Raw genomic sequence first — 13,535 nt, forward strand, 5'->3', positions numbered from 1 at the left:
CTTCCTCAGGACAGTATCCCAGGTATGTGAGAGTAAAAAACCTGGGATACTGTCCTGAGGAAGTCAGACTGCAGATCAAGACAGCGCCAAAATCTGTTTAAATCAGCTGACCGGACACGTTACAGCAACATCATGTGACCACTCAAAGGAAGACCGCTAGTGAGCAGTCGAAAATGTCAGGTATGAAAACAAACTCTTCGTCTGAAAATAGAACCTAATAACATAACTTCAAATACTCCGAGATAAATCTTACTATTACTCTTACTTGAGTTAGAGTTTCCCCAAATACATTTCTAACCTTAAATCAGTAATTTCTTTGACCCCTACTTTGCCTTTCTACTTGAGTAATACTAATTTGAAGTACCCACCTCTGAAGACAATTGACTATTAAAAAAAACAAACAAACAAAAAAAAACAAAAAAACGTACAAATCATGTTCTGCATCTTTCTGAAAACAGGTACTGTCAATTATCTTTTGATTGACACGTTCAATTAAACTTATATTAAGGTAGGGGTTAAGTGTACACAGCACACCTCTCGCATACTAAACTCTGTACACAAGACCCTATGTCCATCCTTCCGCAATCACTTCTAGTATATTGCAAAAATACTGTTTGATTATCATACAACAACAAAAAAAATCATAATATATTTTTGTCAGTATCACCCACCTCTACATGACTGACAGAAAACCCAAAAACAAAAATATTTTCTGCATGGCCAGTCAGAGTTTTGTCATTGGTATGTGCAGGTTGTTCCATGGCCCCATCCACAACTCATCCTCGTCCGAAAGTGTGTGCTCGCTGTGGGACTCCAGCGTCTCTCGGCTGTCCTTATGGTTGTCAACACACGTCTCCTGCTCCATGTTGACGCAGCTGTTGTTTCTGTCAATCAAGGTCTTGGCTATATTAGTTCTGGAGCCAAATGTTTTGAGAACTACAATACCGGATCCGAGGGAGCCGCTGGAGGAGCGCGTGTTCAGATTGATGTCCACGTTAGCGGAGATGCATGTGCTCGTGCCGTTCTCCGTGCCGTTCAGTGTGCCGTCCGTGGTGGAGACGGGCGATGATGGCTCTTCGTGAGTGACCCCCAGTTTGTCGAGTTTTTTAAAATGCTCCGTCAGGCGGCATGGAGAGCCCGACTTGATGTTGTTTGGGAGGGGCACTCTTCGCGTTCTGACAATAGTGCCGTTCTGGGCGAGGTAGATGCTGCCGTTGATGTTGCTGTGACTGTTGACATTGGACAGGGGGGGCTGCGGGGTCTCTGTAGTGCTCTCCTCTCCGGTAGAAGTTGTCTCATTCTCTCGATCGATCACCAGCTTGATTCGCTTTCTTCTGCCAGACTATAAAGACAGAAAGAGGAGAGTTACTACTACTATAGAGGAGAAATATCAAAATGACAAATGTTAGTGTTGTTTTTGTTGTGAAAAGAAAGGCAAAATGTGTTGACTGTGTATGACTATCTGATCTCTTGTTTTTGGAAGATGGAATGCTTTTAAAAGGCCCATAATACCCTATTTTCTGATCTCTATTTTAATTTTGTTGTATGTGTCCTCATCTAAAACATACATGGAGTTGTGTTTTGTTTCATTCACACATGTTCAACACACAAACCCTGCATATTTAGGCTGAGTTCTTCTCTCAAACAGAAAACACTCTGGTCCAACTTGTGATTTCATGTGGTAATATAGGAAGTGCTCCACTGTGTTATTAAACTGCATATACTTTCACTACAATTATTTGGATAATTTCAGCCCTGGAATTCCCCATTTCTACAAAACTAAAGGTAAAAGGTAGCTGATAACTAGCTTTGGAGATGTAAACACACTAATAATAAACGTGTGAATGAAACAAAACAATTCTGAGTATATTTCTGAGAAGGTAACAACATTCTACCAAGGCTTAAAAGCTCACAAGTGTCAATTTTGTGTAATATGGGATGTTTAAATAAAATATTTTTCACATTTTCCAATTCCAAGATCCAATTGTGAGACTGCAATTAACTGATTATTTATGACATGTGAAAAGCCAAATGTAGTAGTGTAATTCCTAACATTACGTTCAGGTACACCAGTCAAAAGTTTGGATTCAGTCTCTCATTCAGTGTTGTTTTCTACATGTTTACTACTTTATACATTTTCATTTTAACAGAAGACATCAAATATTTGAAGTAAGATGTATAAAATCATGTAATTAAACAAAACTAACTCTACTAGATATTTTATAACCAAATCCTTAAAGTAGCCACCCTTTGCTTTGGTGAAAAATATTTAGTTGACTTGTTGAAGTTTTTTCTTTACTAAATAACAGGGATGTAACAATAACCGAAATATCGTGATATCGTATCGTCAAAAGTCTCACAATAATAAACATCGGGAACTACATATCCCATGATTCATTTCAGCGCAGACAACATGAAGTAATATGTTTTTTACTAGAATTCTTTGGATTATGACACTAATAATTCACACCAAAATCTTGCCAGGGTATTTTAATAGTAAAAAAGTGTCCTATCTACAATTATATCAGCCTCTCTAAAATATCACAATAAATATTGTACAGTGAGATGCACATCGTGATAATATCGTACCCAGAGATTTGGATATCATTATATCCCTACTAAATAATTCCATATATCTCTTCATGTGATATATTTGATGTCTTTGGTAGGTATACCAAAATATCAAAAGTAGCAATCATATTGAAAAAAAATAATTGAATGAGATGATGTGTTGTGAATGTTTGCCAAATTTGTTTCCTAGTCTATAGCTACACATTTACAGGTGAATTTTGCAGCTTTTCTGGTGGAGGGTCCGTCACCTGCTTGTCTTCATGGAAATGTTATTGCTTTGTCAACAATGTGAGATTGTGAATAGAGATTAAACCATCTCAAAGCAAACAACAATAGGCAACATTACATGTCAGAATTGTGGAGACGCGAGCCTACTGCAATAGAAACATGCTTAATGAATAAATGATAGATAGATGTGTTTAATATCATACTATTGAACATTCCAGGCAAGCAATAACATCTCCATGGAGACAGTAGACGACAGACCCTCCACATTTAATGGCATTGTATGTGCTAGCGTTTTTGTTTTTCCTTTTTTTTTTTTTTCATGCTTTTAATCATTCTCTAAGTCTGATTGATAGACCTCCTCCATTCATTCCCAAAGGCTATACCTGTCAGAAGGCAATAGTTAACAAATGTGTATGGTGAAAGAAAGGTTGAAAAGACCACAGGGAACAAAACCAATATGTTGATATACCTTCCAATTATAGTGAGCATGCTGAAACAAGGAAATGTTTTCTTCACCTTACAGGCAATGTTATTAAAACAGAAATAGCCATCTCCTATTATTTGTGCTAATACAACAAAGATTCAAGCACAGAGTCACACAAAATCCCAAAGGAGAAATCAGAATAGGCGGAAAAGGCACCCAAAGACAAGTCATAGATAGAAGTTAACGATGTGCAAGAGAGTGTCAAACTAAAGGTTCTGCAGCTGAGTATCTGCAAAGTTTTCTGCTAGCTAAGGGAAAAAAAACAAAATCTGAAGCACGCTGTAGGGAAAAGCAGTGTTTTCTTCACTCCCATGCTAGTTTATAGTCACTCTCTTACTTCATAACGCTGTGTCGGAATCTGACGAAGCATTAGATCCACTGGACCTATCGGACGAAATGGCGTCTTCGTCTACCTCGGTGATGGGTGAGAGTCCTCCGTAGGTTTCTTCAGATGTGGCGCTCATGCTCTTGATGTCTGTGGGGTAGGAGGGGGTTTTGACGGGAGTAGAGGGCCCAGCTTCTTCAGAGGTGACACTGGACCTCCGGGATGAAGATGCGTCACTTTGCTCACTGGAGGACTCTTTGCTTTCGTCCGCGGTTTCTTCTTCGTCCTTGTCTTCATCTTCATCCTCTTCTTCTTCCTCGCTCTCTTCAGTTATGGTGGCTTCAGAAGGCGTCGCGGTGGATTTTCGAGAACGCTGGCTACCACTTCTGGATTTTGAACCTCCAGAGCTTTCCTCACTTGCTACAGAACTCTGATCACTCTGACTTTTGGATCCACCACTGCCCTCTGACCCAGACCTCTGACTAGATCGGCGAGATGCTGACTCTTCGCTTTCGGAACCCGCCTCGGATTCACTGGCGGTTCCTGTCCCGGATTCAGGTTCACTACCCTCCTCACTGGACTTTACAGTTTTTTGGGATGATCTTCTGCTTCCACTAGCACTCTCACTACCACTCTCACTGCCACTTTTAGTTGCACTACCACTAACTGCACTACTGCCTTTACTGGCCTCAGTGGCGGAAGATCTGACAGAAGAGCGAGCAGTTGAACCACTCTCTCTTGTCCCCTCGGATGCCTCTTCCTCATCTTCATCCTCTTCTTCCTCCTCTTCTTCCTCTTCCTCTGAATCCTTCTCGGTTTCTGACTTTTCAGTGCCACTCTCCTTTTCTGTAGCAGTCCCAGACCTTGATCCTGATCCTGAGCCTGATTCTTTTTCTGATTCTGATTCTTTCTCTGATTCTGATTCCTTCTCTGATTCCGATTCCTTCTCTGATGCGGATTCTTTCTCAGACTCAGACTCTTTATCAGAGCCAGATTTCTCCGATTCAGATTCTTTTTCTGATTCTGATCCTTTCTCTGACTCTGACCCTTTCTCCGACTCTGACCCTTTCTCCGACTCTGACCCTTTCTCCGACTCTGACCCTTTCTCTGAAGCAGACTCCTTTTCACTTCCCTCCTCCTCTTCTTCAGATTTCTCCTCTCCCGACTCCTCTGGCTCCTCTGCCTCTTCCTCTGAGTCCACTGTGCTTTCCCGATCTAAGTCCTTATCTAAGTCTACTTTCAGATAGTCTCTGTCAACACTGCTTTTATCAGAGGCCTCCTCATCAGAGCCTCTTTCTCTCTCTTCTCCACTCCCACTGGCCCCTGCCTCTGGCTCACTTTCAGTCACACTAATGGACACTTTGGACTTCCTGTCATCCTCACTGGCCTCGTCTCCGCTCATAGATCGGCCCTGTAATTTGGCGCCCAGGTTGATTTTCTTAAAAACTTTGCCAAGTTTGCTGCGAGTTTCCACCTTACTGTCGATTGGTCCTGTAAGAGCAGGCCCGTCTGTCAGACTATCTTGACTGTCAATGCGACGAGCAGACATTAGTCTGGCGTAGTCATCATCCTTCTTTTTGCCGCCAAACATCTTCAGCATTTTGGCCTTCTTCCATGGAGAAGAGACAGGCTCTGAGGGCTGATCCCCTCCCTTGCTGGCTGCTAGGAATTTACTCAGTTTCATGACAGACTTGAGTTTCTTGGCAGCTTTAGAGGGCTCTGGCTCCTCAGTGGGCTCTGCCTGCTCTATCTCCTCCTCTGGCGGCATGTCTCTAAAACCAACCCTCTTGGGTGGGCCTCTACCACGCATACCGCGACCTCGGCCCCGGACCTAAGACAATCATATTTAATTTTAACATTCATGTTAATGGACAAGGTCACACTGGGAGGTTTCACACTGGAACTCACATGATGATTTATGACTGATGAGATTGATTAACAAAAATAATAAAGCAGTACCTGTGGACTGTAGTAATATTCATCTTCTATCATCTCTCCATATTCATCATACATTGGTGGAATCAACCTCCTCCTGCTGCCATAACTGGAAAAAATGAGGACATCAAGGGAAAAAAGTTAATACATGGAACAATACTAACAATAGGAGAAAAGTAAGTAAGACATGGTGATTTAGATACAGGAGAGATATGCCGTGTCAAAAGAGGAATGTTTTTGAGAAGAAAATAGAACGTCAAGTGGATACATGAATATTTTTCACCCCTCATTCATTTTGAGACACACAGCAAAAGAGACATAGTTATATCCACTTAAGTATGACTAGTGACATTTTCTTTAATTATTTAATTATATTGCAAATTAAAAAATGTGTTGAAATGTTTTATTGATACTGGATTCAAATGATTCCTCCTACCTTAAGTGCTAAATTAAAGAAGAGCGTCGGGGCTGGAGAGGCTGTGAGTCATTGATAACTTCCTACATTACACTCCGTGGCTCAGTGGAGAGCATGCTGGCTTTATTACTGGATTAAGAGCTTAACTGCAGTATAATTTCACCTCTTAATGCAAACAGAAACACATCAAAGGCACCTGGTCTGGGCCGGGGACACCGCGTGGCACCACAATAACCCCATGATGGATCACAGCTACGTAATTACAGCTTGTTAGCACTTTGAGCAACCTCCCAACCAATTAGACCAGATGACAGGCAAGTTATGGCAACGGCTACCAGAAGGATCATGAAAAGTGTAATTTCAATGTGACCGGTTTGAATGTGGTCTGGAGTGTTTGTGAGTCTAGGGAGCAGGACTAAGTGCTTACTCATCAACCAAAGAGTTGCTAGTTCAAACTTTTCCTTCCAGAATGTTATAATGCTTATGTACTTCATTTCACACACAACAGTGATTACATACTTTCTGTATGGCAAATTGGAGAATTACCTATGCAGCACCAGTTTTTATATTAAACCTATTTTACTTATAAACATATTGACTTTTGGGTGTTTGTATTAGTCAGGGAAGAATAAATATAATGAATAATTAAAAATATACACGTTTGTTACACATTAAAGGTCCTGTATTACACACAATTGAAGTGAATTGAAGTGAGATTTAAGTCAGGTTATAATGATATTACCTCCTTAAACATACCTTGAGTTGTGTTTTGTTTCATTCACACATGTTTGAGTAACCCTTTATTATTAATCTCTCTCTCTCTCTCTACATCTGCAAAGCTCAAAATGCTCTGATTCACCTTGTGATGTCATTTAGTAGTAGTTTTCAAGTTCACAGCAGCCTTATACCTTTAGTTCAGAAGAGATTGGCAATTCCATCCAAATGATTCTAGTGAAGAAGTTTAAAAACACAATTTCTATTTCCTGTATTACCACATGACATCAAAAAGTGGAACACCTTGAACATAGTGTTCACAGTTTGAGAGAAGAACTCAGCCTAAATTTACAGAGTTTGTGTGTTAAACATATGTGAAAATGAAGCAAAATACAGCCACAGGTATGTTTTTAATGAGGAAACAACATAATAACAGAGATCAGAAAATAGTGTAATATGGGCCCTTTATATTTTTTAAATTATCTTATTACACAGACTATTACTGGTTTGAACGCTGAGTGTGTAAATAAAGTTACATATTACTATTCTATTTGCTCTTTGTTACTTTTCTTTGCAACTTTAAAACGTATACACTGTGTTCATTTAATTTCGTTTGGGAATCAACAAAGTTTTTCTACATAACTGTGCAACTTGTTTCCTATGGTGACTTGTATTGAATAAAAGGATAAGGCAAAAAAGTCTCGGCTCTGGCTCTGGCCTTCAGGGTGTATAAGCTGCTTCTATCCTCTGATAAACTCCCCCTGATCCCCCCGAGGCCTTCGCGTCACCTGCCATAGACCGGCCACGTTTAATGAATAACAATTTCTCAACAGCTGCTCAAAGCCTGGATCTGGAGGTTTTTTTCCCCCACATTTCCACCATATGGCCAAGGTAAAAGACAAGCCAAAACAGCCCCCATCCAGTCAGCTGTGATAAAACACGCATGCTTCACAGGGTTGACTCAAGGCGCCATAATTGATCTCATTTTACGGGAGCAGTAAGGGTAAACAGTCGGCTGGTGCGTTATGCTGAGGGGAGCAAAAGTTATGCTCATCGTTTATTCTAAAATTCTAGACGCCCCCAAAGGACTTAAGCACCAAAAGATAAACGCGTTGCCATGGTAAATACGATTAAACAGGGCTCATTTCTATTTTAAATGAAGAGATTAGGGTAAGAGCAAGACTGATGAGACTTAGGACTTTCAAAAGACTTTATACCATGGTCATTGAGAATTCCAATGGCTAACCACCGTGTCTTAATTGATACTTTGTAGTGACATTGCACTGGGGGTGTTCTTCATTAGTTACCACGGTGGCACAAAGAAAACATTGACAAAAATGTTTAAGACAGACTGAAAATTTAAGAAAAAATACAAAATTGATTAAAACAACACATTTTCAGAAGCCTGTAATTAAAACGAGTGTGAGAGCCTAAACCCAGTTTTGTAATTTTTTTCATTACTGAGATAATTATTCTTAGTTTGTTTGATTTAATATTTACTTAAAATGCATGATTTCTGGTATTTTGGTAATTCTTTATGATTAACATGATAATTTGTTGATTATTTGCTAATTTGATCTATTTACATTTTTCTTTCAGTTAATTATTGCTAATGTTAATTAAAAGTTTACTTAAGGAATGTTTATTTTTCTATTATTTTGTGGTCTATGGCTTTTTATTTAAGGCGAATGCAGGTGTACCATGGGAGTGAAGTGGAGCCAAACAGTTTTATGACCTCCTGTCACCTACTGTACATGTTAAAATTCCCCTTTTTGCATGTTTTGTATGTCTCAATAATGTAAATACTCAAGTAAAGAGTTTTTAACTGCACTTGGATCGCTCTCCGTGGATTCTTTCAGTTTTGAGGCATTTTAAAAGGTGAAACAAGGTGTGCAAAACGTCAACTATGGCTTCACAAATGTTTGGACCTTACGACGAGCATTCATGGCTCTGGTCCTTATCTCTCAAGTATCTACAGAACAACGTTGTATAATAAAAGTGTACACATTATGAGAATTTCTGGGCTCACTATCAAGTAAATAGTCTTAGTACATCAATTTATGTCCAAGCAGGATATTGACTGAAATGATATTTGGAGGCCGATATCCAATCCAGCAAATTTTTCAGTATCCCTTGTAAATCAATAAAGTTTATCTAAGTCTAAGTTAAAGTTGTTTCATGCTTCTGTACTAGTATACACTCACCCCTGGTCGTAATAGTAGTCTTGTCCGTAGTAGTCCTGGCCAGCCTCCATGGACAGCTCCTGTGGTTTATAGAAGCAAAGAAATGAGTCAGCACTATGAGCAAGAGGCAGTGAAGAGCACAGAGCAGCTCGTACAATCCTGGTGAATTAAGAAAAGCAGGAAGAAATCTACCTCAGGTCTCAGAAGGGATGGCCTCAGCAGTTGTTGTTGCTGCTACCAGAGATTAGTAAGGAGAAAGGTAAAGGAAGGATGGTCAGGAGAGGCACACACGAGGATAGAAGATTTAAAGGGGCCATATTACGCAAATTTCGATCTGTTATAATATTGTTTTCGTACCAAAAAACATACCTGGAGTTGTGTTTTGTTTCATTCACACACATTTAACACACAAAACTTGTATATTTACACTGAGTTCTTCCACTCTGTTCCAACTTGTAATGTCATGTGGCAGTACAGGATGTTCTCCACTGTGCTTTTAAACTCCATACATCTCCATTTGGATCATTTCAACTCTAGAATTACCAATCTCCACTGAACAAAAACAAAATAGCTTGTAACTTGAAAACTACCACTACATGAAATCACAAGATGGCACAGAGCATTTTGAGCTTTGGAGATGTCAGACTAATAATAAAGGCTTACTCAAACATGTGTGAATGAAACAAAATACATCTCCGGGTATGTTTTTGAGAATATAACAACTTTATAACATGGCTTCAAGCTCATAAGAGTCAATTCTGCGCAATATAATACCTTTAAAATTAGAAGGTGCACTGTTTGCAGAAAGCGCTTTTTTATTTACCGTGAGATGAAAAGACTAATAAAATATTGATATGGAAGAAAAACTTGCAGGCATAAGAACTTTTTGAGAATAAGACATGCAGGAGGGAATATGTTGATTTGAAGGTGACAAGATGACAGGAGCAAACAACAATGTAAAAAGGCATAAATTAGGAATGGAAAAATATGTGTGAACTTGGAATCGACACTGAAGGAGTAATTTGTAGAAGACCTTGCAGACAAAGCTAAGCACTATTTCAGGAGAATGTTTCAGCTGGTTGGATATATTCATTCAATGGTAGACCTGCAGACACCTCAATTTAAGTGAATGTGTTTCAATGGCCAAGGAGACACTAATCTTACATATCAATCATAAGACAGGGTCGCTTAATTTTGTCACTGTAGGGGAAGTTGTCCTCTGCTTTTGACCCATACTTCAATGTGAATCGGACTCAGATCTTGAGCTAGGCTTGGTCAGGAGGACTACCGTATTTTCCGCACTATAGGGTGCTCTGGATTATAAGGCACACTGTCATTGAATGATCTATTTTTTCAGTTAGATAAGTCAGTCAAAATTTATTTAACAAAAAATACTGTCTGAGAGCGCTAAATTGTTAGCGTATTCACAATAACTCATAATTGTTGAAACAGTTGGGCGATTACGGCATCAGGCATGCCCGCATCCCTCTCGCCATTATCCGAGTCAGTGTCGTTACTGTTACCTGGCATGATTCCGGGCTTCGTGAAAGCTCGGACCACAGTTGATACTGATCCTTAGCCCAGGCGTCCACGATCCATAGGCAGATAGTGGCGTAAGTCGCTCGGCGCTGTCTCCCTGTTTTGGTGAATGTGTGTTCGCCTTCCCTCATCCCTTGAGAAAAGGCGAATCCATTCTCTCATAGCCTTGAGTTTAAAGTCCGCGTTGTAAGCGTGTCTCTTGACAGGTGGCATTTTGATATTAAAAGGAATCACAGTATGTATTACTCCACGATGCTCCTGACTACGGTAGTTTTAATGCTGCAAGTGATGAGGCTTTGTAGTTTACTAAAGTCGTACTAAGACACCCGAATAAATTCATATAAGGCGCTCTGTATTATAAGGGGGGCAGTAATTTTATGATTAAGTTAAAGGCTTTTAAGTGTGCCCTATAGTGCAAAAAATACGGTAACTTAAATAGAGGATGTTACAGCAAATTTTATACATATATATATATATATAATTTTTTATCTTGGCCTTTTAAATTGGTGTAGCGCCACTAGTATCTGAAAACAGTCATCCTAAAAAGCTAATTAGATCTGAAAACATTCAGTTGAAACCAAATCAAGTTCACGTTCCGCATATTACAATATCATTACAAAAGCAGTTTTTGAGATCTGAGCTCACCAGTAACTATTAGCCTCAAATATCCTCCTATCATATCTTAATCAAATATGGGTTTTTTCTGTTGTCAGGAATAGCACAAAGCAATCTTTTCCAGTTGTCTGAAAGAAGAAGCCCTGGGGAATACGAGGGGCTCCCGAATGAACCTTAACCATGTTGTCAGTGTTGGGAGTCCTATCTCATCTTAATCTCATTCAGTGCTTTCCATCAGAGGAGTGGCAGATAAGAATAATGGAGTATAAGCCGCCTCAAGCTGCATGAAGAACGACGAAATGTCTTGGCACAACAAATAGATAAGAACAAATCACAATAGGAACGCTTACCGGTCTGCCCATGCCTCGCCTGCAAAAAAAATAAAACAAAAAACAAGAAAGATAATGAATATGGCTAGAAAATAGCATTCAAACACTTTTCAAAATGACCTCTACGTTTTACAGAGTTTTCAATTTTACTTACTGTGCATTTTCACGTGTTCAATAAATGACTTCCTGAGAGCTTAATGCTGTAATGTTATCAGAATGGCAATGGTGTTTTTTGTTGTTGTTTTTTTAAGTAGAAATAAAGTGCACGCTTGATGGAAATATAGAAGGAAAGATTGGTTGATGGAAAAGGCAGTTGTTTATATAGAAATATCTAGACCGTCTCCCAGCTGATGTGAAAAGACATTGTTGGAGACGTTTTAATGAAATTGTCTGATGTTGTTATAATATTATGCATTTCGTTTTATGACTTGTCAAAAACTACAGAGGGCTCTTTGTGAGGGTAAATGTGCATCTTTAAGTTTGTTTTGGCCCAAGATAGCAAAAACACAATAAACATAAAATAAATATAAATTATCTATGTATACAATACCATAAGACAGACTTTTGTTGTGTTCTTCATCATATGCCCATCCAATAAAGTTGATATGACAGGTTTTCATGGATTCTAAAAATTACTTGTGATGAATATTTATTAGGGGTGTAACGATATCCAAGTCTCACGCTACGAGATCGTCACGGTATGAACCTCACGGTACAATATTTATTGCAATGTCTTAGGAAACCTCACGATATGGTGGGGAGGTTCACGATTAGGGATGTAACAGTATTCAAATCTCTCAAATCTATGCTCCTCACAGTGCAATATTTATTGTGATATTTTGTGGAGACAAAATTGTTAATACGCTACTTTTTCCTCTTAAAATACCTTGACAAGACTTAATCCAAAGAACCAATACTTAAAAGTGTTTAGAACTGTTATTTCTTCTTGTAGTCTACTCTGAAATGGAGCAAAGGATCATGGTCTATGTAGTTCCCTCTGTCTTTTTTAACTGTTGCTGCACTATCTGCACTATAACTCTTAATTTAAGCAAAGAGACTTGTAATTCCATATATTGTGATGGTCCATGATATTATTGTGAGAACTTTGACGATATGATATCACAATATTTCAGTTATTGTTACACCCCTAATATTTATCATAGGTTTACACCAGTTAAAGGCACACTGTGTAACTTTTCTGGTCGAGGACCCGTTACCAGCTTCTCTCCATGGAGACGTTGCCTGGAATTTCCCACAGCATGGCATTCCATGTATTTATCTCTACAGAGAGCACGTGACATCATAGGGCCAAGGTACATATCAGATCTGTGGAGAGGTGAGCTCATCCACAGTATAATGCAAGTTTTTAAGTCAATAAAAAATCATGTTATTAAAGCCATACTAGGACATTCCAGACAAAGCAGGGACATCTCCATGGAGACAAGCTACCCAGTGCAACTTTAAGCAGCAGTCTGTGAAAAATACAAGAAGAAGTGGTAGATTCTAAAACAGAACACCTCTACTTATGCCATCAACACTGAAAATTCCATCCAAAATGCTGGAACAATTTACGAGCAAGGAAGGCATTTTCAATTGTCTAATTATAACTACTATGAAAATAAAAGATGCGTTGGCCCTTGGTTACAGTACGGTTGATTAATACCAATAATGGTATCTCACTTTGACAGGTCGTGTCAAACCAGGAAGCAAAAATATAAATTTCATCAAAAATTAAAAAGCAAGAAAAAAATAAGCAGAAGTTTCAGTAAAATCTTAAATATAATGTGATATGGTAACTCTCTTGTAAAGAACTGTGTAGTTTAATCTGTCACATGCACGTTAAACATAGATTTAAAGTACATTTCATGACATATGCCCTTTATTGTAACCATCCACATACTATGACAGGAGCGACAAAAGGGAATTAAGTGTTTTGCCTGAGGACACACAAACAATATCTACGCTCCAGGCTTGAACTGGCAACTCTGTAGTAAATCTGAAACCCATTTTATATGACTCTGTGGCGTTATGGAATCACCCATTGGCTGCATTTTGACATATTTGCAAACTCGCTAGTAACAGTCTTACGAGGCTGGGGTCTGGTAGCTGCAGGTTCACAAGCATACAACTGTAACTGCCTGGCCCTGTAAATGATGACAGCTTTCACACTTGGATAAATGGCCATGTGATGATGTGA

General features: G+C 39.1%; 1 protein-coding gene across 1 annotated transcript in view; it reads right to left on the bottom strand.

Annotated features, from left to right (window-relative positions):
- Positions 1-618: 618 nt before the first annotated feature.
- The window catches only part of pcdh15a (protocadherin-related 15a), a 412,089-nt gene continuing 399,172 nt past the window's right edge, over positions 619-13,535 (bottom strand). The window contains exons 33-36 of the mRNA XM_055162873.1: positions 11,360-11,378; positions 8,877-8,935; positions 5,568-5,652; positions 619-1,342 (exon numbers count right to left, since the gene is read on the bottom strand). Coding sequence (XP_055018848.1) covers positions 725-1,342; positions 5,568-5,652; positions 8,877-8,935; positions 11,360-11,378 — 781 coding nt within the window. The 3' untranslated portion in view covers positions 619-724. The remainder of the gene's footprint in view (positions 1,343-5,567; positions 5,653-8,876; positions 8,936-11,359; positions 11,379-13,535) is intronic.

Source organism: Boleophthalmus pectinirostris, unplaced genomic scaffold (genome assembly GCF_026225935.1).
Source record: "Boleophthalmus pectinirostris isolate CB_2022bp ecotype Guang Dong unplaced genomic scaffold, ASM2622593v1 HiC_scaffold_5, whole genome shotgun sequence".
In the NCBI taxonomy this organism is placed as follows: Eukaryota; Metazoa; Chordata; class Actinopteri; order Gobiiformes; family Gobiidae; genus Boleophthalmus; species Boleophthalmus pectinirostris.